Source organism: Arachis hypogaea, chromosome 10, assembly GCF_003086295.3.
Source record: "Arachis hypogaea cultivar Tifrunner chromosome 10, arahy.Tifrunner.gnm2.J5K5, whole genome shotgun sequence".
Lineage (NCBI taxonomy): Eukaryota > Viridiplantae > Streptophyta > Magnoliopsida > Fabales > Fabaceae > Arachis > Arachis hypogaea.
The window spans coordinates 101709554-101737285 of NC_092045.1; the positions used below are offsets into that span (position 1 = coordinate 101709554).

The 27732-nt window shown below is 38.0% G+C and overlaps 1 protein-coding gene and 1 long non-coding RNA gene across 2 annotated transcripts; one reads left to right on the forward strand and one right to left on the reverse strand.

The window, feature by feature from the left end:
- Window positions 1-767: 767 nt before the first annotated feature.
- On the reverse strand, window positions 768-4694 carry LOC112716168 (uncharacterized). The gene is made up of 6 exons (XM_025768030.3): window positions 3487-4694; window positions 2929-3056; window positions 2621-2724; window positions 2418-2505; window positions 2141-2202; window positions 768-1603 (listed from the first exon to the last, which is right to left on the reverse strand). Exons 1-6 carry the CDS (start codon window positions 3597-3599, stop codon window positions 1451-1453), a joined length of 648 nt encoding a protein of 215 aa, XP_025623815.1. The 5' UTR covers window positions 3600-4694; the 3' UTR covers window positions 768-1450.
- A 12955-nt stretch (window positions 4695-17649) lies between these two features.
- Window positions 17650-19350, forward strand: LOC112718323 (uncharacterized). The gene is made up of 2 exons (XR_003160763.2): window positions 17650-19129; window positions 19219-19350. It is a non-coding gene; the product is annotated as an uncharacterized lncRNA (long non-coding RNA).
- Window positions 19351-27732: the final 8382 nt, after the last annotated feature.

A 27732-nucleotide genomic window follows, 5' to 3' on the forward strand; every position in this document is an offset into this window, starting at 1 on the left:
TTATCAATTAAATTTTTGCACCTACTGCAAGTCTGCAAGAGAATTTTATGCTTGACATACATAAACTTTTGCAGAATTAATTTTTTTTAATTGTTTTCTTGTGTGACTGCACATTATATTACTTTTTGTTAATTTGACGTATCAATTTTTATCATAATAAATAAACAGAGAAAAAAATTACTGAAATAAATTGCATAATATTTTTAGCTGATATAGTACGAAAGTTGCACTTATTCAAAATTAAGTTCAGTAAAATTAACAGAAGAATTAGGATAACTTGTTTATTTACCAACCCAACTGCACAAGTATATATATTTAGATGCACATTATTGCAATTATTTTTTAAGCACATAAACTGAACCTTGTAAATTTATAATTTTGCCGTTGATTACCTACTTAGAAACTTAATCACATTAAAATTGCAATTATTACTGTTGTAATACAACCATTACTATATGCATGTACCATCACCATGCATTAGCTGATTTTGTATGGAAATATATACATTAGACGCTTTTTATTGCCACCAGTGTAGTGGAACAAAGTCAACAAACCTCATCAAATTTTCACTTTACTTCTTTTCACAATGCATTAGTCATGCTATATACTAAAAACCGCCAGTTTTCTACTCTGAACCTTCATATTAATTTTTATTGTTACATAAATCTCCAATAATAATTCGAACCGACTTAAAGAAAACAAGACGTTCTTTTGCTCATAAAGGCTCCTACCTATAATGCTGCTTGGCTACCCACTATGGAAGGAGATTTTAGTTTAATAACTTTGCTCTTATTATAATGGCGAATCAAGATATTAATTGTTAAAATAACCTTTGCTGCTATCTAGTGTCGCTTTACAAATTATAAAAGGAAGTTTATCAGCAGGGTATGTTCAAATCTTACATTTGGCCTGGCAGAATTATTGTCCCTCATTAATCTCAGATATCAACAAGAACTAAGAAGCTTTTCCGGCAGTTCTATAGAAGGAGGATACATGTCCAAGTAATTTGGCACGAAGTGTAGGCCCCTCTCAGAAAAGGAAGCAAATTGTAAACTTGGCATGGAAAATAAAACTAGTTATAGCAATGAATTTCCCCTTTTGACTCAACTGTGAGAACATTAGTTTGAAAACCATTGTCTCAACTATCAAGCAATGCTATAAAGTCAAGTATATTTCCATTACCAAGTACAAAAACCAATCATCACTATAAGAAACCCCCTCCCCCAGTCCCCCACTTTTCTTTTTCTTTCTCCCTTTTTTCCCCTCTTCTGTCTTCTTTTCCGGCTCTCGATTTAAATTATCCCCCAAACACAATTGTACACACTACTTGGTTTCTTAATGAAGACACTGAAATTTCAAATTCCAGGACTTGGGTTATTTAGTCAAATTTAATTCACCAGGTAGCATTGTTGGCCACCAACCATCTTGCATATAATCCAATAGCTAAAGCTTACATGAAATCATCCTCCATTTCTTGCAGTGTTTTGCTTCCTGATGCAATGTTCTTATTGGATGTCATATTCTCTGCAACCATCAAACCCTTGTAGCTCCTCAGTTCGGCTTGTCTCTCCTTTTCAAGTCTTTCCAATTCCTCACGGCGTTTCTGCACACATAACATGATTAAATAAATAAAGCTTTTCTTTAATTGTATGCTTTTTGCATATGATCCAGGCATTTTGTGTGAGATGCTCTATCTTCAACCAAGGAAATGTGAATGCAAAACATTAAGCTAAGTTACCAACAAAGGTACATGAATTAAAATTTGCCTATGCTACATCTCATAGAATAGAAGACATTTTATTTTTATATGACAAGCTTGGCAGAGACATACATCACAGAAACCTTAAGATGCAATGCTCAAATTATTGACACAATTACACATCAAAAAAGACCTCCTAAAAGACAAGCTGAGAGATACTGATAATTCAAGCTGCATGAAATCACAAGAAAGAAGACATTTCTGTGCTTCTGAAGGGCATGCAATGTGCAAGTTAAGAAGATAGGACTAAGCACGAAAACAATAATTCATTCACTCGAAAGAATGTTTGGGCACAATTACAATATATCATCTGAATCAGATTATGTTATGCATGTCTACAGAGATACCTGTGGATAAAAAACAGTATTTTGCAATGCTTACCTTGTCTCTCATTTGTTGCTTTCTCTCAGCTCTTTCAGCTGCATTAACTGCTTCACGCTCAGCTGCAGCACACATTCATATAAAGATCAGAAAGGCTAAAACAAATTTTCAAGCGAATTAAACATGAGAGAAAATGAAAAGTAAAGCGCTAGCGTTGATGGCAAAAAAGAAACATATGGAGAGAAGAATTGTCACGTGACCTCTTTTCCCAACAAATAACATTTTTATTTAATAAAAGAAAGGCACCGAGGATACATGTAGGAAATTCCTTAGTCACCTCTCAAATCAGGTTTCCTTTCCACTTTTGTTTTGTTTAGCCTGTTGACAATCTCATTGATCCGCTTCTCCACTCTCACAGTTCGGACCTAAAATGCATGAAAACCAGAGATACTCTCAAAATTCACAGTCAAACATCAATTCACCACCCTCTCCCAATGCCACAAAGACAATACCAAACAAGAATGAAGTTCAAAAACATACCATTTTGGGGTTGTGGAAACCAACTTGACCAACATCCATTGAAGCAGTTTTCTTTAAATTGGCCCAGGGAGTATAAACAACATCAATATTGTTCACCTTATTTCCTGTCATGAATGAAGCACATAGAATAAGGAATTACACAGAATAAAAATAGCCATGAACTAACAACTACATATCCGTCTCAAGAGTATGAGAATTATTTCCAAATATAACCAACGTAAGGAACTAACATCAACAAGTGTAACCAGAAGCATTATTTATAGGTAATAATTTCTCACAGATAGCTACAATCAGTAAGATGTTTTTACCTTGAATCGAATTTGCTTTAACAAGCTGAGCACAGTCCTCCAGTAAACCTTCACTAATGTCATCAATAGTCTGACCTTTGTGCAGTCTTACATATACATGTGCTGAAGACATCTTATCAACATGGAACCTACACAATACACAGCTTACATCAATACCCATTAAATGGTAGAAGCTTAAACAAACCAAACAACAAAAAGCAAAAATCTAAGCAAAAAATATCATAACAAAAAATTGTAATTCAGGCACAATCTTGAAGATAACTCAATCTCTTCAGCATATAATTGAAAAAAAAAAACAAAAACAAAAAAAAAACTCCAGTTTCAATGCAACACTGAATGGAATAACCTCTAGAATTTCAGTAATTCACGACAAATTAACAGCCTTTAACATCCAAATTTCTTAAACGAATCAACAAAACAACAGATAAATCAAAGATACAAAAAGGAGGCACGTAGAAGCAAAATTTATCCCCCAAAGCAACCTAATTTCTGGAAACGAACGAGAAAAGATCACAAAATCGTTAAACGAGAAGCAGGGAATTGCGGATTGGGGATTACCAGATATCTTCAGGGAAACCATATTTGATGAGTTCTTCGTTCTCGTACTTGTCGAGACCCATGAAGATGGTGTAATCGCCAGCTTCAGGGCGTGCCTTGAAGTAGAAAACCATCGGAACGGAACCTGCTTTCTTCTCACGCTATCTCAACGAAACGCACACACCAGAGAAAGAGAGAGAAGAGGGAAAGTCTCAATGGTTTTTATTGCGTGCTAGGGTTCTCTGAATCTTTCAGAGTTTTCTATACGAATCGCTGCATGAATTAAAAAAGTAAGAAACCTTTCGTCCCTCTTTCTTTGGCTCCTTTGTCTTTTTTCTCTAAACGCAATCATATGCGTTTGGGGCCGTTCTACAAATACCAAATTTTATCGGGCATTTGTTTCGACTTTCAACATTAGAAACACAATTCCAAGAAATGAAATTATCACCTACACCCCGGTCCGGCCCGAAGACCCGACCACTTTGGGACTAGTTTAGCCCGACTCAATTTCAAAAAGTGGCCCGACTAATTCATTCAACTGGGTTAGAGCTAAGGCTCAAGTCACCCAACCCAGTCCGATTGAACCCGCAAACAAAGAAAATACGCATCTTGCATCACGGGTTAGGCCATGTACACACACTCATTTTCCCAAAGTCCCAAAGGCAAGAGCAACGACTAAATCCTCATTTTGGTCATGAGATTTACGCAATTATTTATTTTGGTCTTTGAAATTTAAAGTTATCTATGTTAGTCTTCTAGATTTAAATTCGGACACTAATATGATTTCTCGATTTTTTCCGACGATGACTAGACAAACGAAGTGTTAAGATTACACCCTCCCTGTCACGCTGGATGATGAGTAAACGACATCGTTTACTTTTGGCGTTCAAATAAGTTAGAAATGAAGAATAATAGAGGTAAATAAGAAGACAAATACTTTATATTAGGTCTCTATCATTTCTTTTTCCTTTATATACAAAATAACGATATGTCTAACTTGTTTGTTTAGGTGCCAAAAATAAACGACGTCGTTTATTCATTATCTAACGTAGTAGGAAGAGTGTCATTTGAGTACTCCATTTACTTAGTCATCATCGAAAAGAAAAGAGAGACCACATTGAATTTTAAATTTCAAAAAATAAAATAAATAATTGCGTGAATCTCACGATGAAATAGAAATTTAGTCGCAGAGCAACAGAACAACCTTTTTTTCTTGGTCCATTGTTAATGACTGTTACAAAATTTGGTTAATGTTTGGAGTTTTAAAACTTCATTTGATATAATTTAAAAAAATTCAAACAAAACATTTTTTAAGGTTTTTTTTTTGTCTATTTTATCCAAGAAACTCAAGCTGTCATGACTCGTGTTTATCCCCCTTCATCGCTTCTTCCGCTCTTTCCATCAGCCACCTCATTGAACGCTCCCTTGTCTCTGTCACGCCAACTCGTCACGCTCCACTACCACGCCAACTTGCCTATAAAATTTAAACGATAAAATTCAATAAAACTATATTTTTAAAGAATCCTTTCAATAATTAATTAATTATAGTCTCCAAAATCTCTCTGTTAATTTTCTCAAATGACTTACGTAACATGCATCACAAACAAGTAAATAAATTATTAAATTGTTGTGAACATATATTAAATAAAATTAAAATTATAAACATATATTAAATAAAATATAAATATATGGCATTATCAAATAGTAGTAATCAAACAAAGCTAAAATCAAATAGTTCGAAGCATGGCATTATGTTAATTAACCATACTAAGTATATATTAAAATTAATATTAAAATAAAATACATATTAAAATATAAAATATATATTAAAAATAAATTAAATTAATAATTAATTTTAATAATTAATTTTAATGTGTAAATAATAATTTTTATCTTAATTCATTTTGTAATAGGTAATTCATATTAATTCATACTTAAAAGAGAGTTTAAATTTAAAAAACACTTAGAAGAGATAATAATATAAATGAAGAGAAAGAGAGAGAATGAGAGAGAAAGAGAGAAAGAGAGAGAGCGTAAGTGGGAAACACAGAGAGGGGTAGGAATAGGAAACATGGCAAAGATACGAGAATTTAGAATCGAGATGAGTATCGACGGCTAGAGCATGAGTCTTTTTTTGTTTTCGTGGATAACCTTCCTCAAGACATCTCAAAGAAAGAACTATTTCAGTTGTTCAATTGGACTCGACGTATAAATGACATATATTTATCATGTAAACAAAAATGTGATAATATATACATTTTTGTGTTCATATGATATACTATGAAGGGTGGGGCTTTGAAGGCAATAAAGGAAATAAACCATATGAGGTTGAGAGGAAAAATTGTGTTCGTGGGAGAAGCAAAGTACAGAAGGATATCGGGTACGAATGACATGAAGAGATCTCAGAGGGGCCAAGATAATCATAACAAAATGGATAAGCAGCCACAACGCGAGGAGGCTAGTGGCGACGCGCGGTTGTATACATCCAAGGTCAGCAAGGAGAAACAAAAACAAAATCAACATGGGAAAGGGGGGACTAAGAAGATTGAGGTAACAGTGGCAAAAGAAAATCTCGATTGGCTACAGAGAAGTCTAATAGGAGGGACGACAAAGGACATTGACTATTGTTCTTTGAAGGAGATGATTGAGATAAACTTGCCTCAAGTCATCTAAGTACGAGAACTAGGTACGTATAAACCCCTATTGACATTTGATTCTGTGCTTAGTGCCGAAGAAACCTACACTTTTAAAAATGAATAGTCTTCTGCAAATTTTTCATAGCGTACAGAGATGGGAGGAGGCAGGGAGGAGTAAAACCAGGAGAGTGTGGTTAGAATGCTTTGGAGTTCCTTTACATGTATGGTCAGCAGACACCTTCAAAATGATAGGAAGTCAATGGGGGGAAGTAGTTAGGTGTGATAATTTGACGAAATCACGCAATTTCTTTAGTGTTGGACGCGTGCAAATCGATACATGCGTATTGGATGTTATCCACAAATGGGTACATATTACAGTAGGCCTAAGTGGTTTTGATGTTTTGGTAAAAGAGGTAGGACGAGAGACATATGGCTTGGAATGTAAGTTGGTAAGTACGGATGATGGAGACACAAGCAGCAAGCAATGACTAAATGGTGCAACATCTGACTGTACAAAAAATGTTATAAAATTGGTACAGCAAACAGACATGCAGGGATTCAAGGACGAGGTGGTGGAGCTGTTAACGATGATGACAAGGGACGGTGAAGAAGACAAGGGTAGGATGGTACTTTCAGATGATATTTTGAATGAATGAAATTATGACAAATCAAATATCAATCTCATAAATATGGTAACGTATGATTCAATTCAAGAGGGGATTAAAGCAAAGGCTGATTTGGTGGGCTGGGATTTTGTGAGTGATAAGGACAATTCGGAAAGGACAAGATCCGGAGGTTTTGGAAACAGGCTAAGTGGGCTGCGAGCGGGTGTCAAAGGGGGAAAAATAAGAAATTCAAACTATTATAAAAATTGGGCCAGATACACTAGTTGCTATAACAAGGGCTTGCTTTTGCAATTGGGCCCTATCACTTCAGCGGACCCAATGGAGGGAAATGATGGGTCAATAGCAGCTGGTGGGCTAAGCAATACTAAACCGGGTCGGGTCGCAGTTGACAGAACGGGTGAAAGGAACATCGATCCTTGTGTAGCTGATCCAGGGAAGGATTTTGGCGTTGGGGCCGCTGAATCGAACGACCACTCTTGGTCATGGCGAGGCAAAGACGGTGGAGCGGCGCATGGTGTGAATCAAGCTAAGACGTCCGGCGTTGGTGGCTGCTCGTATATCTCTGGCATGGTGAGATGCACTGTTAAGAAAGAAGTGGGTATCGGTGAGTCACTGGCGAAGAGACAGGTTGAAGTAGTGCCGATAAGGCTGGCTTTGGGAGACAGATTGAACGTTAAGGAAGCTGGGATGAAAGCATACCAGGGCTCGGCAACAAGGAGCATCGGAGGTGACATGCGTGATGTTGATAGATTTGAAGGGACAGGGGAGGCAAGAGATGAAGGGGAAGAGGCCGAGACCAAGACTAGTGAGGATGAGAATGAGGTTGATAGCGTAGTTGAAAAAAGGACCGGGGCACGGAAGAGTGGGATTCATGAAATCTATGATAATGACCATACAGTTTCACTAGCAGGCAGGGAGAGTTTGGCGCAAGGTGGGGATGACATTGAGGGGACAACCATGGAAGGAGTAGGTGTTGAAAACATTGGGGGAACGGGTGACAATCTGAGTTCAAAGTTAGAGGAGCAAATGCTGGAAAATAAAAGAACGTGGGATTTAGCAGTGGAATCTAGCGCAATTCTATATGACAAAGAAGAGAATATTATGGCCATTCTCCAATCTCAGAATGAAGAAAATGCACAAAAAAAGGTTGGCAAAACAAAAGGCGAAAGCAAGGCGATGCAGACCAAAAAAATTCCAAAAAGGTGTGTTATAATATTTTAAAATAATTTTTTGTTCCTTGAATATTAGGGGGTTAGGGGGAGATGGGAAGTTGAGTATGGTTAAGGACTTAAAGACAAAAAATAGACTGAATATGGTAGGTCTGGTTGAAACTAAAAAACATGTTGTGACGAGGTTTGATATTGCACGTCTTTGGGGTTGTAATAGTGTAGGATGGGAATATGTTGCGTTTGATGGTGCTTCGGGAGGGTTGCTCTTAATGTGGGATGATTTCATGTTCAAGATGAATAATTGCTATAAAGGGGTGAGATGGTTGTGTGTCGAAGGGGTCTTATTAAAGAATAATTTCAACTGTACATTCTTTTTGGTTTATGGTGCTCATGATAGAGAGGAGAAACTTGTTGTGTGGGAGGAGTTGAGCTATGTCGCTGGATTATGTTAGTCCCCTTGTTGCTTCATGGGGGATTTTAATGAGATTGTCCATATAGAGGAAAGAAAAGGTGCAAGTAGTTTAACAGTAGCTGCTGAAGAGTTTAAAAATTGGATACAAGATATGCACTTGGTGGATGATGAGCAGATAATTTATACGCTTTTTGGCATTGCTTTTACATAGTTTTTAATATGATTTAGTTAGTTTTTAGTATATCTTTCTTAGTTTTTAAGAAAAATTTATATTTCTGGACTTTACTATGAGTTTGTGTGTTTTTTGTGATTTCAGGTATTTTCTGTCTGAAATTGAGGGACCTGAGCAAAAATCTGATTCAGAGGCTGACAAAGGACTGCTGATGCTGTTGGATTCTGACCTTTCTGAACTCGGAATGGATTTTTTAGAGCTACAGAAACCGAAATGGTGCGCTCTCAATTGCGTTGGAAAGTAGACATCTAGGGCTTTCCAGCAATATATAATAGTTCATACTTTGCTCGAGTTTAGATGACGCAAACTGGCATTCAACATGGAAGGAGGACCATGGAAGGATATCTCAATCCTAATGAGTTACTATCCACTCAGACATTACCTATTAGAGGAGGACCATGGAAGGATATCTGCCAACTACAGATTAAGGAGCAACATGTAAGGGATAAGATGATGATGAGCGGATAATTTGTATGCTTTTTGGCATTGTTTTTAGTATGTTTTTAGTATGATTTAGTTAGCTTTTAGTATATTTTTATTAGTTTTTAGCTAAAATTCACTTTTCTGGACTTTACTATGAGTTTGTGTGTTTTTCTGTGATTTCAAGTATTTTCTGGCTGAAATTGAGGGTCCTGAGCAAAAATCTGATTCTGAGACCAAAAAGGACTGCAGATGCTGTTGGATTCTGACCTCCCTGCACTCGAAGTGGATTTTCTGGAGCTACAGAAGCCCAATTGGCGCGCTCTCAACGGCGTTGGAAAGTAGACATCCTGGGCTTTCCAGCAATATATGATAGTCCATACTTTGCCCAAGATTTGATGGCCCAAACCGGCGCTCAAAGTTACCCTCAGAAATTCCAGCGTTAAACGCCGGAATTGGCATAAAACTTGGAGTTAAACGCCCAAACTGGCATGAGAACTGGCGTTTAACTCCAGAAAACGTCTCTACACATAAAAGCTTCAATGCTCAGCCCAAGCACACACCAAGTGGATCCAGAAGTGGATTTTTACGTCATTTACTCATTTCTGTACACCCTAGGCTACTAGTTTACTATTAATAGGATCTTTTGACATTGTATCAGTACCTCATGACACTTTACATGTTTTCTTTGTGTACCTTCCACGGCATGAGTCTCTAAACCCCATGGTTGGGGGTGAGGAGCTCTGCTGTGTCTTGATGGATTAATGCAATTACTACTGTTTCTCATTCAATCATGCTTGCTTCCATTCTAAGATAATACTTGTTCTTAATCCGGATGAATGTGATGATCCGTGACAATCATCATCATTCTCAACTATGAACGTGTGCCTGACAACCACCTCCGTTCTACATTAGATTAAGTAGTTATCTCTTGGATTCTTTAATCGGAATCTTCGTGGTATAAGCTAGAATTGATGGCGGCATTCAAGAGAATCCGGAAGGTCTAAACCTTGTCTGTGGTATTCTGAGTAGGATTCAATGACTGAATGACTGTGACGTGCTTCAAACTCCTAGCAGGCGGGGCATTAGTGACAGACGCAAAAGAATCACTGGATTCTATTCCGGCCTGACTAAGAACCGACAGATGAATTCCGCGTGCTGTGACAGAGCATATGCAATTGTTTTCACTGAGAGGATGGGAGGTAGCCATTGACAACGGTGAAACCCTACATACAGCTTGCCATGGAAGGAGACTTGCATGTTTGAAGAAGAAGACAGTAGGAAAGCAAAGATTCAGAAGATGGAGCATCTCCAAACCTCAACCTATTCTCCATTACTGCAAAACAAGTAATCATTTCATGTTCTTTAGCTTTTCACAATCAATCCTGATAGTTTCTGATATCCTGACTAAGATTTACAAGATAACTATAGCTTGCTTCAAGCCGACAATCTCTGTGGGATCGACCCTTGCTCACGCAAGGTATTACTTGGACGACCCAGTACACTTGCTGGTTAGTTGTGCGGAGTTGCAAAAGTGTGATTGCAATTTCGTGCACCAAGTTTTTGGCGCCGTTGCCGGGGATTGTTGAGTTTGGACAACTGACGGCTTATCTTGTTGCTTAGATTAGGACTGTTTTAATTTTGTTGGTTTAGAGTCTTTTAGTTGAGTCTAGTTTCATATTTTAAGTTTGGTGTCAATTGCATGCTTTTGTTTTTCTTTTAATTTTCGATTTTGCATGTTCTTAGTCCCTTTTTGATTCATAAAAATTCTAAGTTTGGTGTCCTCCTTGTGTTTTTCCTTTAAAATTTTCGAAAAATTAGTGTTTGATTTTCTAAAAATTTTAAGTTTGGTGTCTTTTGTGTTTTTCTCTTTCCTCTTTTCAAAAATCAAATCTTTTTCATAAAATTTTTCAATCATATCTTTCTAATTGCTATTTTCAAAATCTTTTTAATTAACTAATTGATTCAGTTTTCAATTTGCTTTGATCTTATTTTCTTTTTTGATTTTCGAATTTTTATTTTACTTTTATTTTATTTTATTTTATTTTATTTTTCTTTCGTTAATTCAAAAAAAAAACAAACAAAATTTATCTCTTTGCAATCATTATCATTTCCCTTTTGTCCATTATGGACTCAAGTGGGATCAATCAGTCCAAAAGGACTCTGGGGTCATATGCTAACCCCATTACAGCTGCATATGGGAGTAGCATCTGTACACCTCCCATCAAAGCAAGCAGCTTTGAACTAAATCCTCAACTCATTATCATAGTGCAGCAAAATTGCCAGTATTCCGGTCTTCCACAGGAAGAGCCTACTGAGTTTCTGGCACAGTTTTTACAAATTACTAACACAGTACATGATAAAGAGGTAGATCAGGATGTCTACAGACTATTACTGTTTCCATTTGCTGTAAAAGATCAAGCTAAAAGGTGGTTGAATAACCAACCTACAGCAAGCATAAAGACATGGAAACAGTTGTTAAACAAATTCCTGAATCATTTTTACCCTCCAAAAAGGATGACACAGTTAAGACTGGACATCCAAGGCTTTAAACAAGAGGATAATGAATCCCTTTATAATGCCTGGGAGAGGTATAGAGGAATGTTAAGGAAATGTCCCTCTGAAATGTTTTCAGAGTGGGTACAGTTAGACATTTTCTACTATGGGCTTACAGAAAAAGCTCAGATGTCTTTAGACCACTCAGCTGGTGGATCTATACACATGAGGAAGACAATTGAAGAAGCTCACGAGCTTATAGACACTGTTGCTAGAAACCAATATTTGTATTCTAGCAATGAGTTCTCTCCAAAAGAGGAAGCCATGGCAGTAGTCACTGACCCTAGTCCTCAAGAACAAATAATTGAGCTTAATCAACAATTGCTCCTGATGACGGAACAGTTAGCAGACTTTAAAGAGATGCTCCATGAAACTAAAGTTGCTAACAAGAGCATAGAACTGCAGTTGAATCAAGCAAAACAGCAATTATCTAAACAAATAACAGAGGAATGTCAAGCAGTTCAATTGAGGAGTGGGAAGACCCTGAATAACACTGCTCAAAAGAGTAAAAAGCCAAACAAGAAACGATTGACAGAGGACAACCAAACCACTGTTCAAAATCCCTCTGAGGACAGTAAGAGCCCAGAGAGGAATGTCATTGGCGTTCAAACGCCAGAAAGGGAAGGAAAGCTGGCGTTTAACGCCCATTCCTTGCCCAGTTCTGGCGTTCAAACGCCAGAAAAGGGGGAAAAGTTGGCGTTAAACGCCCAGTTTCCACCCAATCCTGGCGTTCAGACGCCTGGGGAAAATCAGACACCCGAAAGTGCTGACAGTAATCCCTCTAACAAGGCTTCTTCAACCACTTCTGTAAGGAATAAACCTGCAGCATCTAAGGTTGAAGAATATAAAGCCAAGATGCCTTATCCTCAAAAACTCCGCCAAGCGGAACAGGATAAGCAATTTGCCCGCTTTGCAGACTATCTAAGGACTCTTGAAATAAAGATTCCGTTTGCAGAGGCACTTGAGCAAATACCTTCTTATGCTAAATTCATGAAAGAAATCTTAAGTCACAAGAAGGATTGGAGAGAAACTGAAAAAGTGTTCCTCACTGAAGAATGCAGTGCAGTCATATTAAAGAGCTTACCAGAAAAGCTTCAAGATCCAGGGAGCTTTATGATACCATGCACATTAGAAGGTGCTTGCACCAAGACGGCTCTATGTGATCTTGGAGCAAGCATCAATCTAATACCTGCATCCACTATCAGAAAGCTTGGGTTGACTGGAGAAGTCAAACCAACCCGGATATGCCTCCAACTTGCTGATGGCTCCATTAAATACCCATCAGGCATAATTGAGGACATGATTGTCAAGGTTGGGCCATTCGCCTTTCCAACTGACTTTGTGGTGCTGGAAATGGAGGAGCACAAGAGTGCAACTCTCATTCTAGGAAGACCCTTCCTAGCAACTGGACGAACTCTCATTGATGTACAAAAAGGGGAAGTAACCTTAAGAGTCAATGAGGATGAGTACAAGTTGAATGCTGTAAAAGCCATGCAGCATCCAGACACACCAAATGACTGCATGGGCGCTGACATTATTGACTCTCTGGTAGAAGAGATCAATATGACTGAAAGCCTAGAATCAGAGCTTGAGGCCATCTTCAAGGATGCTCAAACTGATCAAGAAGAACTAGAGGAGGCAAAGGAATTTTCGAAAATTCCTCAGGAGGAGGATAAGCCTCCCAAGCCTGAACTCAAACCACTACCACCATCCCTGAAATATGCATTTCTGGGAGAGGGTGACACTTTTCCAGTGATTATAAGCTCTGCTTTAAATTCACAGGAAGAAGAAGCACTGATTCAAGTGCTAAGGACACACAAGACAGCTCTTGGGTGGTCCATAAGTGATCTTAAGGGCATTAGCCCAGCTAGATGCATGCACAAGATCCTACTGGAGGATAATGCCAAACCAGTGGTCCAACCACAGAGGAGGCTAAATCCTGCCATGAAGGAGGTGGTGCAGAAAGAGGTCACTAAATTACTAGAGGCTGGGATTATTTATCCTATTTCTGATAGCCCCTGGGTGAGCCCTGTCCAAGTTGTTCCCAAAAAGGGAGGCATGACAGTGGTTCATAATGAAAAAAATGAACTGGTTCCTACAAGGACAGTCACAGGGTGGCGCATGTGTATTGATTACAGAAGGCTCAATACAGCCACCAAAAAGGATCATTTCCCTTTACCATTCATAGACCAAATGCTAGAAAGACTAGCTGGCCATGATTATTACTGTTTTTTGGATGGCTATTCAGGCTACAACCAAATTGCAGTAGATCCTCAGGACCAAGAGAAAACAGCATTCACTTGCCCTTCTGGCGTGTTTGCCTACAGGAGGATGCCTTTCGGTCTGTGCAATGCACCTGCAACCTTTCAAAGGTGCATGCTCTCTATCTTCCAGATATGGTAGAGAAATTTTTGGAAGTCTTCATGGATGACTTCTCAGTATATGGAGACTCATTCAGCTCCTGTCTTAATCACCTAGCACTTGTCTTGAAAAGGTGCCAAGAGACTAACCTGGTTTTAAACTGGGAGAAATGTCACTTTATGGTGACTGAAGGAATTGTCCTTGGGCACAAAATTTCAAGCAGGGGAATAGAGGTGGATAAGGCAAAGGTAGAGGTAATTGAAAAATTACCACCACCTGCCAATGTTAAGGCAATCAGAAGTTTTCTGGGGCATGCAGGATTCTACAGAAGGTTTATAAAGGATTTTTCGAAAATTGCAAAACCTCTGAGTAACCTGTTAGCTGCAGACACACCATTTGTGTTTGACACACAGTGTCTGCAAGCATTTGAGACCCTGAAAGCTAAGCTGGTCACAACACCAGTCATCTCTGCACCAGATTGGACATTACCATTTGAACTAATGCGTGATGCCAGTGACCATGCCATTGGTGCAGTGTTGGGACAGAGGCATAACAAGCTTCTGCACGTCATTTATTATGCCAGCCGTGTTCTAAATGACGCACAGAAGAATTATACAACCACAGAAAAAGAGTTACTTGCAGTGGTCTATGCCATTGACAAGTTTAGATCCTATCTAGTGGGATCCAAAGTGATTGTGTACACTGACCATGCTGCTCTTAAATACTTACTCACAAAGCAGGATTCAAAACCCAGGCTTATAAGATGGGTGTTGCTTCTGCAAGAGTTTGATATAGAAATAAGAGACAGAAAAGGGACAGAGAACCAAGTAGCTGATCATCTGTCCCGAATAGAACCAGTAGCTGGGGCGTCCCTCCCTTCTACTGAGATCTCTGAGACTTTCCCAGATGAGCAACTCTTTGCCATTCAGGAAGCTCCATGGTTTGCAGATATTGCAAATTATAAAGCTGTGAGGTTCATACCCAAAGAGTACAGCTACGTGCAGAGAAAGAAATTAATTTCAGATGCCAAGTACTACCTCTGGGATGAACTATATCTCTTTAAGAGATGTGCTGACGGAGTGATCCGCAGATGTGTACCCAAAGAAGAAGCACAAAGGATCCTATGGCACTGCCATGGATCACAGTATGGAGGACATTTTGGAAGTGAGCGAACAGCCACTAAAGTCCTCCAATGTGGCTTCTACTGGCCTACTCTCTATAAAGATTCCCGAGAGTTTGTGCGTAACTGTGACAGTTGCCAAAGAGCTGGTAACCTGCCTCATGGATATGCCATGCCTCAACAAGGGATATTAGAGATAGAATTGTTTGATGTATGGGGAATTGACTTCATGGGGCCATTCCCACCATCATACTCAAACACTTACATTCTGGTGGCAGTAGACTATGTATCTAAGTGGGTAGAAGCAATTGCTACACCCACTAATGATACCAAAACTGTGCTGAAATTCCTCCAGAAAAACATCTTCAGCAGATTTGGTGTTCCCAGAATATTAATCAGTGACGGGGGCACTCATTTCTGCAACAAACAGCTATACTCTGCTATGGTTAGATATGGAATTAGCCACAAAGTGGCAACTCCGTATCATCCACAGACAAATGGGCAAGCTGAGGTCTCTAACAGAGAGCTAAAGAGAATCCTGGAACGGACTGTGATAGCCCGAAGAAAGGATTGGGCAAAGAGCTTGGATGATGCTCTGTGAGCATACAGAACAACATTCAAGACTCCTATAGGAACCTCCCCATACCAACTGGTGTATGGGAAGGCCTGTCATTTGCCTGTGGAACTGGAACATAAGGCCTACTGGGCAACCAGATTCCTAAACATGGATGCACAGTTAGCTGGTGAGAAGAGATTGCTCCAGCTAAATGAGCTAGAGGAGTTCAGACTCAATGCCTTTGAAAATGCAAAAATTTATAAGGAAAAGGCAAAGAAATGGCATGACAAGAAGTTGTCAACCAGAGTCTTTGAGCCAGGACAAAAGGTTCTGCTCTTCAACTCTAGGCTCAGACTGTTTCCAGGAAAACTCAAATCCCGGTGGAGGGGTCCGTATGTGATTACAGGAGTGTCACCATATGGATATGTTGAGCTTCAGGATACTGATTCCGACAAAAGGTTCATTGTTAATGGACAGAGAATCAAGCATTATCTTGAAGGAAATTTGAGCAGGAATGCTCAAAACTGAGACTTGAGTGATTCTCAGTGAAGGTCCAGCTAAAGACAGTAAAGAAGCGCTTGCTGGGAGGCAACCCAGTCATTAGTAGGTTGTATGAATTGTTCTTACAGAGGCAAGTATCAAAAATGAAGGGATTCACAGAGTTACAGAAGGGTTCAGCTCAAAAAGCAGAGAAAAAGAACTTACTGGCGAAAAAACGCCAGTAAGGGGCATTCTGGGCGTTAAACGCCAGAATGGGTATCATTCTGGGCGTTTAACGCCAGGAATGGTGCCATTTTGGGCGTTAAACGCCAGAATGGGCACCATTCTGGGCGTTTAACGCCAAGTGTGCAGCATTCTGGGCGTTCAGAAAAACGCCCAGTGCTAAAGGATTTCTGGCGTTTAACGCCAGCCAGGGCACCTGGCTGGGCGTTAAACGCCCAAAAGGGGTGCCAATTGGGCGTTAAACGCCAGAATGGGTGCCATTCTGGGCGTTTAACGCCAGAAAGGTGGGGGGACCACAATTTTGTTTTCAACTCAGATTTTTTCAAACTTTCCTTTTCTTTCCCATATTTTCCTACAAAAACACATTTCAATCTCTCATCATTCACTTTCAAATTTTCAAAATCATTCTTCAAATCTTCCAAATCATTCCCAAATTTTGTTCAAAAACTCACCCTTCTTTCAATTTCTTTCCATATCTCCTCAAATCTCCTTTCAAATTTTTTTTTTTCGAAAATCTCTTCCCCCCTCCCCCACTCTATAAATAAACGTTTGGCACCCTCTTTCCACCACACCATTCGAATTTCCTCTTCCTCTCTCTCTCTCCTCTCTTCTTTCTTTTCTTTTTGCTTGAGGACAAGCAAACCTCTAAGTTTGGTGTGATTTTCCGTGATCACTAAGCCAAGATTCATCAAGATCATGGCTCCTAAGGGAAAACAAACCAATTTAAGAGGAAAGAAAGAGAATAATCCAAAGAATCTTTGGAATCAAGAGAAGTTCTTAACCAAAGAACATGAAGACCATTATCACAAAATAATGGGTCTGAGGTCAGTGATCCCGGAAGTTAAATTTGATCTGAAAGAAGATGAATATCCGGGGATCCAAGAGCAAATTCGAAACAGAGGATGGGAAGTTCTGACCAATCCTGAAATAAAGGTTGGAAGGAACATGGTTCAGGAATTCTACTCTAATCTGTGGCTAACAGATAGGGGTGTTCAAAACCGATCCGGACCGAACTAAACCGAAGAACCGAACCGAAAAAACCGAAAACCGAAATAATCGAAAACCGAAAAAACCGAAAAAAGTGATGTGTTGCTGTTTTTTTGCGGTTCGGTTCGGTTTTCGGTTCTCACTACCAAAATCCTAACCGAACCGAACCGAACCGGTTCATCTCAAAACCCTAAAAAATTAAACCTACCCCCAATCCCCCACCCACCCATACGTGACTTGTGTTGTGAGATGAGAGTGTGAGACGGCCGCACCACACCCCCACTCCCCCTGTCCCCTTCTCCTTCCCCACATGCGCGACACTGCGACAGGCCGACAGCTTCCCACCGCCGAACAGAGGAGAACCCCCACCGCCGAACAGAGGAGAACCCCCACCGCCGGTGCACGACCCAGCCTCCAGCCCTCCACCCAGCAGCGTTTCTGGAGCCACCTCTGACCACGCCACCTGCGACCTCGCCGCCTCTAGTCCACCCAGCAGCGTTTCTGGAGCCACCCCCAACCTCGCCACGTCCGACCTCACCGCCTGCAGTCCACCCATCAGCGTTTCTGGAGCCCACCCACGACCTCGACACGTCCGACCTCGCCGCCTCAAGTCCACCCAGCAGCGTTTCTGGAGCCCAGCCACCCAGCCACCGATTGTCCGATTCAAGTTCATATGGAGCCCGAGCCATCTATTCAGGTAAACTTTGCTTGATTTGTTGTTCAATTTAGACCTAGGGTTATAACTTATCAGTTTATTGATTTATTGTTTATTGCTGATTCATTGTTTATTGCTTATTTATTGTTTATTGTTCAGTTTATCAGTCTATTGATTTATCAGTTTAGCAGTCTATTGATTTATCAGTTTATCAGTTTCTCAGTTATTCAGTGCTGGTTCTGTGCTTAATGATTTAAACTTCAGCTGCTTGTTTATTGCTGGTTCTGTGCTTGTTTATTACTGGTTCTGTGCTTGATTTATTGCTGGTAAAAGGGCTTGTTTATTGCTGGTTTTGTGCTTGTTTAATGCTGGTAAAAGTGCTTGTTTTTTGCTGGTTTTGTGCTTGTTTAATGCTGGTAAAAGTGGCTATTTTTTGCTGGTTCTGTGCTTATTGGAAATGCTGGTTTTGTGCTTGTTTAATGGTGGTAAAAGTGCTTATTTTTTTGCTGGTTTTGTTCTTGTTTAATGCTGGTAAAAGTGCTTGTTTATTGCTGATGTTGTGCTTGTTTAATGCTGGTAAAAGTGCTTTTTTTTGCTGGTTTTGTGCTTGTTTAATGCTGGTAAAAGTGGCTATTTTTTGCTGGTTCTGTGCTTATTGGAAATGCTGGTTTTGTGCTTGTTTAATGGTGGTAATAGTGCTTATTTTTTTGCTGATTTTGTTCTTGTTTAATGCTGGTAAATGTGCTTGTTTATTGCTGATGTTGTGCTTGTTTAATGCTGGTAAAAGTGCTTTTTTTTGCTGGTTTTGTGCTTGTTTAATGCTGGTAAAAGTGGCTATTTTTTGCTGGTTCTGTGCTTATTGGAAATGCTGGTTTTGTGCTTGTTTAATGGTGGTAATAGTGCTTATTTTTTTGCTGATTTTGTTCTTGTTTAATGCTGGTAAAAGTGCTTGTTTATTGCTGATCTTGTGCTTGTTTAATGCTGGTAAAAGTGATTTTTTTTGCTGGTTTTGTGCTTGTTTAATGCTGGTAAAAGTGGCTATTTTTTGCTTATAATTTTCTTTATTTTAATCTAGTTTTTATTAATATATATTAATTGTTATGATTGTTTCTTGTTTTATATATTTTGTAGAAGTTTCACCCACTCGTGATCCCAATGAAGAAGATTCTGGTGTTGAGTCTGATTAAAGTACATCTTGTTAAGTTGTTATGGTAGGAATTGTTTTCCTTATACTATTATTATTATTATAATTATTATTGTTGTTGTTGTTCTTATTATGTAACTTTTTTTTTAATTTCAGGTTGGTTTGCATTATGAAGTTAGCTATTTTGTTGGAGAAGATACCATAACTTTGCTAATGACAATTTATTTTTATTTTCAGTTGTGTTGGCTGTTGAACTATTAAACTTCTTTAATTGTCGTATTTGAATTCTGTTGTCGTTATATTTCATTAGATCAATACTTTGTTTGTCGATTTCAGTGTTATGACCTTGCATAATAGTATGGTAGAATTTTTTTTATTTGATTGAAAAAACCGAACAAACCGAACCAAACCAAACCGATTTTAATTGGTTTGGTTTGGTTCGGATGACCTTGAAAAAAAAACCGAACCAAACCGAACCGCAGCATAATTAAACGATCGGATCGGATGGCTTTTTCTTCAAAAATCGAACCAAACCGCACCGCGAACACCCCTACTAACAGATAAGCAAAGAATGACTGGAACTGCTTACCATACCTACAGAACCATGGTCAGAGGAAAAGTTATGTACTTCTATCTGGACAAAATAAGAGAAATCTTCAAACTACCTCAACTGCAAGATGATCCTGATTCCTTCAATAGGAGGATGGTGAGAGTAGATAAAGGGTTGGATCAAGTTCTAGAGGACATATGCCTCCCTGGGACTAAGTGGATAACCAATTCAAAGGGCGTCCCAAACCAACTCAAGAGAGGAGACCTCAAGCCAATTGCAAGAGGTTGGCTAGACTTTATTGGGCGTTCCATATTGCCCACTAGCAACCGTTCTGAGGTCACCATCAAGAGAGCAGTGATGATTCATTGCATTATGCTTGGAAAAGAAGTGGAGGTCCATCATGTGATTGCTTGTGAGATCTACACAATTGCAAATAAGAATTCCACTGAAGCCAAACTGGCTTACCCAAGCTTGATCTCCTTGCTCTGTAAAGAGGCTGGGGTGATAATGGGAGTAGATGAGTTCATACCCATTGAACACCCAATCACCAAGAAGTCAATGGAAGGACAAATGCAAGACAACTCTATCAAGAGGAGGGCGCAGGAATTCCTCCCTGAATTCCCAAGAATTGACTACTGGGCCAGCCTAGAAGCATCTATCACCAAGTTGCAAGAGACTATGGAGCAACTGAAGGAAGAACAGCAGAATTAGAACTGCATGCTCTGCAAATTGCTGAAGGAACAAGAGAAGCAGGGGCGTGATCTCCAAGAGTTGAAACGCCAAAAGCTCTCCTCTCAAGTTGAGGGAGCATCCACTTCTCAAAATCAAGGTTGTTGAGTCCTAACTCTGTGAAAACCTCTATCATTAGGAGCCTATGTTTTTGCGTTTTTTTTTCTCTTTTATTTTGTTTTCTATTTTTATTTTTACTTTTTAGTCTCATCTTATATTTATCTTTGAGTCTTGTTCTTAATTCATAATTAATAAAATTGAAATTTTATGCCTTAAAGATATGAATGTCCTATGAATCCATCACCTCTCTTAAATGAAAAATGCTTTAATCACAAAAGAATAAGAAGTACAGGATTTCGAAATTTATCATTGAAACTAGTTGAATTAGTTTGATGTGGTGACAATACTTTTTGTTTTCTGAATGAATGCTTGAACAGTGCATATGTCTCTTGAATTTGTTGTTTTGAGAATGTTAAAAATTGTTGGCTCTTGAAAGAATGAGGAAAAAGAGCACTGTTATTGAGGATCTAAAAATCATTAGAGTGATTCTTGAAGCAAGAAAAAGCAGTGGATACAAAAAAAAAGAGAAAAAAGAAGAAGAAAGAAATAAAGTTGTGATCCAAGGCAAAAAGAGTGTGCCTAAGAACCCTGGACACCTCTAATTGGGGACTCTAGCAAAGCTGGGTCACAATCTGAAAAGGTTCACCCAATTATGTGTCTGTGGCATGTATGTATCCGGTGGTAATACTGGAAGACAGAGTGCTTTGGGCCACAGCCAAGACTCATACACTAGCTATGTTCAAGAATCATTGTGCTTAACTAAGAGAATCAATAACACTATCTGAGTTCTGATTTCTTATAGATGCCAATCATTCTGAACTTCAAGGGATAGAGTGAGATGCCAAAACTATTCGGAGGCAAAAAGCTACTAGTCCCGCTCATCTAATTGGAGCTATGTTTCCTTGATATTTTGGAGTCTATAGTATATTCTCTTCTTTTTATCCTATTTTGATTTTCAGTTGCTTGGGGACAAGCAACAATTTAAGTTTGGTGTTGTGATGAGCGGATAATTTGTATGCTTTTTGGCATTGTTTTTAGTATGTTTTTAGTATGATTTAGTTAGCTTTTAGTATATTTTTATTAGTTTTTAGCTAAAATTCACTTTTCTGGACTTTACTATGAGTTTGTGTGTTTTTCTGTGATTTCAGGTATTTTCTGGCTGAAATTGAGGGTCCTGAGCAAAAATCTGATTCTGAGACCAAAAAGGACTGCAGATGCTGTTGGATTCTGACCTCCCTGCACTCGAAGTGGATTTTCTGGAGCTACAGAAGCCCAATTGGCGCGCTCTCAACGGCGTTGGAAAGTAGCCATCCTGGGCTTTCCAGCAATATATGATAGTCCATACTTTACCCAAGATTTGATGGCCCAAACCGGCGCTCAAAGTTACCCTAAAAAATTCCAGCGTTAAACGCCGGAACTGGCATAAAACTTGGAGTTAAACGCCCAAACTGGCATGAGAACTGGCGTTTAACTCCAGAAAACGTCTCTACACATAAAAGCTTCAATGCTCAGCCCAAGCACACACCAGTGGACCCAGAAGTGGATTTTTACGTCATTTACTCATTTCTGTACACCCTAGGCTACTAGTTTACTATTAATAGGATCTTTTGACATTGTATCAGTACCTCATGACACTTTACATGTTTTCTTTGTGTACCTTCCACGGCATGAGTCTCTAAACCCCATGGTTGGGGGTGAGGAGCTCTGCTGTGTCTTGATGGATTAATGCAATTACTACTGTTTCTCATTCAATCATGCTTGCTTCCATTCTAAGATAATACTTGTTCTTAATCCGGATGAATGTGATGATCCGTGACAATCATCATCATTCTCAACTATGAACGTGTGCCTGACAACCACCTCCGTTCTACATTAGATTAAGTAGTTATCTCTTGGATTCTTTAATCGGAATCTTCGTGGTATAAGCTAGAATTGATGGCGGCATTCAAGAAAATCCGGAAGGTCTAAACCTTGTCTGTGGTATTCTGAGTAGGATTCAATGACTGAATGACTGTGACGTGCTTCAAACTCCTAGCAGGCGGGGCATTAGTGACAGACGCAAAAGAATCACTGGATTCTATTCCGGCCTGACCGAGAACCGACAGATGAATTCCGCGTGCTGTGACAGAGCATATGCAATTGTTTTCACTGAGAGGATGGGAGGTAGCCATTGACAACGGTGAAACCCTACATACAGCTTGCCATGGAAGGAGACTTGCGTGTTTGAAGAAGAAGACAGTAGGAAAGCAAAGATTCAGAAGATGGAGCATCTCCAAACCTCAACCTATTCTCCATTACTGCAAAACAAGTAATCATTTCATGTTCTTTAGCTTTTCACAATCAATCCTGATATTTTCTGATATCCTGACTAAGATTTACAAGATAACCATAGCTTGCTTCAAGCCGACAATCTCTGTGGGATCGACCCTTGCTCACGCAAGGTATTACTTGGACGACCCAGTACACTTGCTGGTTAGTTGTGCGGAGTTGCAAAAGTGTGATTGCAATTTCGTGCACCAGATGATCACTGGACTCGCAATGGAGGTTGGTGATGATAGAAGAACCCGATTCTGGGAGGATGTGTGGCTATGTTGTGGTGCTCTGAAGGATGGTTTCCAAGGCTCTTCTCGGTTTCAATTAAAAAAGGATCAGTCATTGGGGACTGTGGGTTCTGAGATGGAATAGAGTGGATTTGGAACTTCTAATGGAGGCGTGAGCTGTTCCAATGGGAGTTGAAAATTGTAAATCAGTTGCACGACGCTCTAAGGCCAGTTAAACTAGCGGCTGACAGAGATGATAGGCTTGTGTGGAAGTTTGATAGACAATGTGGTTTTACTACTAACTCATTTGTACAGGTGTTGCAGGAGGAAACACTCCTGAAGGACATAACAAGCTATAGCTTCACCAAGACTGTTTGGAAAGGCTTAGTTCCCCTAAGAGTGGAGCTGTTTACTTGGTTTGTCTTGATTGGCAGGGTGCATACGAAGGAAAGATTGTGTCGGTTTGGGATAATTTATCAGGAGGATAATATGTGTGCTCTATGTAAAAAGGATGTTGAAAATATTAATCACTTATTCCTTGGTTGTGAGTTTACTTGGCAGGTTTGGCGCGCATGATTATTTCATCTTGGCAGGAGATGATCCTTTCCTGGTACTGTGAAGGAACATTTTCAAAGTTGGACAGGAGCAACCAGTAGTAAGGAGGAGTGCAGAAATTGGTTCATTTGCTATTTTGTGATTGTCTGGAACGTTTGGCTGGAAAGGAACAGGATAATTATTTCAAAATAAAGAAAAAGGCGTAGTAGACATTATTGACATGTCATTGCTTAGCTACCAAGAGTGGAAGTATAAAGATCCCTTGTGTTGTTGATGGTTATGCCGAAGATGACATTGGAATTTGTTTTGTTCTGTAAGCTGTCAGCTGTTTTCTGTTTATATTAGTCTTTTTTGTCACTTTTTCCTGCTCCACCTTGATGTTGAGCTCCTTTATTTCAAAAAAAAAAAAATTTAAAAGGCACTTGGGAGAAAGTGACACTTACAAATGGCAGCATAAGAGACTGGCTTGATTAAGTTTGCAATTGAACTAATTTTAAGGCAATTAGGTACATCCATTTTTTTTCATTTTAATCATTTTAATTTTCATAACTTTCATGATATTGATAAGGAGTATTAATGCCAAATTGGTGAAATTTGAATGGAGGCAACTAGCATAAAAAGACATTAGATATAAATATAAGAAGATACATTCGAACAAAAACAAAAACTAAAAGACATGATATTATCATTTTTTTAATATATTTTATAATATAAAAGTATAATTATTTTTTTATATTATCTATTATTTTTTTATTTTTTAAATATATCTCAAAAAAATAAAAAGTCATTCAACTTTTTTTTTCGCTTCAATCCGTTTCTTTCAACTAGAGAATCATTTGTTATTCATATCTTTTGAAGTTATATTTTTTTAAATAATATTTTTTTTTCTTTTTGCAGTAACAAGATGTTAGGTTTTTTTAAAATTTAGCAGAATAAAGATTAATTTATCATAGATTAGACTTTTATTTAAAAATTTATTACTGATTAATAGATTGTTAAATACACAAAGTAAAATTCAAATTTCTATATGCACAACAAAAAGTGTTTATGGACTACGTTTAATTAGATCTAGATTCGATCCTAAAAGATTATCAAGTCTATTATGACTTTCTGAAAGTGACCAAAAATAAATCAACTTAAACTAAATTGATTCGATATAAAATTAGTACATACAAATTTGTAAATTTTATATATCAAAATAATAAATTTTACTGTTAAAAATGAAATTTAATAAATATTATATCATATTTATACAAAAATAAATTATTTTAAAATAAAAATATTTGTTCATATCCTAACTCACAACCTAGAAACGCCCAAAAAGAATAAAGCTCAATCAACATTCTACAATATTGTTCAGACCTACACAAGCTCATGGAAGTCGGGCACGACGACATGGGTTTAAAGGTGGTAACCAATCCATCATCAAAGGTGGGATTGTTCAAAAGGTGGTTATTGACTCCACCTCTACAATTATAAATACCCTTACATCCTCAGGTATTTTTCAAATTCTAATCTATTAAAAACCTGACTAAAACTTTTACAAATTTAAGTATCGAAATCTCTTGCAAGTAACACCCCTACTCCTTACGAGGAATTCGAACGACTTCATACAGAAAAAGTCGGGTCTTTCACCAAAAAGCATCTAGATCTCACGTTCAAACTCAAATTACTCTAGGTAAACCTCAGAACAATATTGTATAATATAAAAAATATTAATTGAAGTATAAAAGTATAATATGATATTACTAGTTTTACTCCAAATTATATATTTTTATTCTATAAAATAACTTTAGGCTAGGTTAGGTGGCCTATAGCATAACTCGAATTCGGTCCGAAATAATATTCGATAAAAATAACAAATTCGAATCAGGTAAAAATATTTTGGGTCTAAATCAAGTTTTGGGTAGAATAGAGTCTTAAATACCCTTAATACGCAAAATGAGATTAAAATCTTGATACTTACTTAAACAGACTAATCAGTTAGTCGCTAGATCAATCTAATTTAGTTATTGAGACGTTAGTTTTTTATTATTATTAACATGAGGCGTTAGTTGAGGGATTTTTTATTTAAATAAATAAAATAAATTTAATAATTACCAAAATAAATAATTTAAAAAATATTTACCGAAATAAATAATCATCTCTTATCTCGTTTATACTGTAAACGAGATAATTTTGCATGTATCTCATTTACAGTGTAAACGAGGGATTTGGATCCTCTAAAGTTTGAATTTCACTTTAGAGAGTAAAGTATGATCTTCTACCCTTAAATAGTTTCTCTTTCATATTTATTCTTGGTCCCACCTATGAATCAATGGTGAGAGATCACACTTTACTCTCTAAAGTAAAATTCAAACTTTAGAGGATCCAAATCCGTAAACGAGATAAGAGATGTCTACGCGACACGTGTTTATCTCGTTTAGACTGTAAACAAGATATACTTGGTGAGGGATTTATAACCCACAAACTAACCGACAAGTGTATTGGGTCGTACCAAGTAATACCTCAGGTGAGTGAGGGTTGATCCCACAAGAATTGATGGATTAAGCAACAATGGTTAAGTGATTTACTTAGTTAGACAAGCAAAAAATAGTGTTTGAGTGTTCAAAAGCATTAAACAGTAATTCAGAGAATCAGAAAGCAAGCAATAAATTGAGGTGAAAATAATATGAAGAAGGCAGTTAAGACTTCAGAGTTATCTATTTTCCGGATTGACTTTTCTTATTAATTTATTTTAATCATGCAAGATTTAATTCACAGCAAACTATATGTGACTAGACCCTAATTCCTTAGACTTTTCTAGTCTCCTCTAAAATTCATCAACTGCCAATTCCTTGGTCAATTAATTCCAATTAGGGGGTGAAGTTTAATTCTAGTTATTATGCCACAAAAATCATAATTATCCAAATATAAGAGGATTATATGTCACGTATCCCGTTACATCCAGATGATTAGAAATTTAGGAGAATATGTTTTCAAACTGTTGTTCAAGTAAAGAGCTTTTCCAAGTTATACAAGAACTCAATTAGAAAGAGGGTCATACTTCCGTTCCACCCAATTTCATGAAATAAAGAACAAAAACAATTCTTGAAATATAAATCAGTACATGAATTAAAATAGAAAATAATAGTATCAATCCATACAATAGACAGAGCTTCTAACCTTAATAGTGGAGGTTTAGTTGCTCATGACTCGAAGAGAAAATAAGGATTCAGGTAAAATGTAAAATACGGAATGAAAATTGGAATAGAATCCCCTTGAAGAGAAGTTTCTTTTCTCTTTTATATCTAATCCTAATAAATTTAAAATCTAATTTCTAAAATTTAAAATAATATCTTTTCCTAAAATAAAATTTAAATTTAAATCAGAATTAATTAAATAATCTGCGCCTTGTAACATGAGGACCACTTGACTTCACTGGATTCGCGCCTAACTTGGCAAAGAGCTGCGCCTTACTTGAGTGCCAAAATGGGGCTCAGAAATTGCCCTTAACGTTTTCTGCGTTTTCTACACGTGGCGCATGTCACGCGTACACGTCGATGGTCTTCTTCACGTGTCACGCATACGCATCAGATATGCACACGCGTCGTTGTGCAAATCTCCAAATCACACGCACGCGTCAGGCACGCGTTGCTGTGCAAATCTCCAAATCACACGCACGTGTCAGGTACGCGCACGTGTCGCTCCTCGCTGGTCATCTCCTTTATTTCTTGTGCTCCAAATCCAGCCAAATGCTACCTAAAATAAACAGAATTGCACAAGACTCAAAGTAGCATCCATAGTGGCTAAAAGATAATTAATTCTTGATTAAACTCAACAATTTAAATGCAAATTCACTAGGAAAAGATAGGAAAGATGCTCACGCATCACAACACCAAACTTGAATTGTTGCTTGTCCTCAAGCAACAAAAATAAGTGCATGATTAAGATGTGAATTTGCATGAGAAGTGAGAGTTTAGTCATGCTCAAGTCTATTCTTAAAATGGGGTTTATTCATTGTAACTTTGAACAGTTTTGGCATTTCACTCTCCTTTGAATCAGAGGAATGTTAGTGTAATTCGGAATTAGAATCCGGATCATATTATGAATTTTCTGATCTTTATACTCCAGTTTAATCCTTGAACACAGCAAAATTCACTTTAATTTATTTTTTTTGGTGCTTTGCACCTTGAGTCTAGCCATGACTTTAAATGTGTTGTCTCAAGGGTTATTTGATACAGAAACACCACAAGC

Excerpts from the sequence above, each read along its gene's own strand:
- LOC112716168 (XM_025768030.3), bottom strand. The coding sequence starts at position 3,599 with ATGGTTTTCTACTTCAAGGCACGCCCTGAAGCTGGCGATTACACCATC. Across the intron at positions 2,725-2,928 it reads TAAAGCAAATTCGATTCAAG|GAAATAAGGTGAACAATATT; the intron begins GTAAAAACATCT and ends CATTCATGACAG. Across the intron at positions 2,506-2,620 it reads GTTTCCACAACCCCAAAATG|GTCCGAACTGTGAGAGTGGA; the intron begins GTATGTTTTTGA and ends CATGCATTTTAG.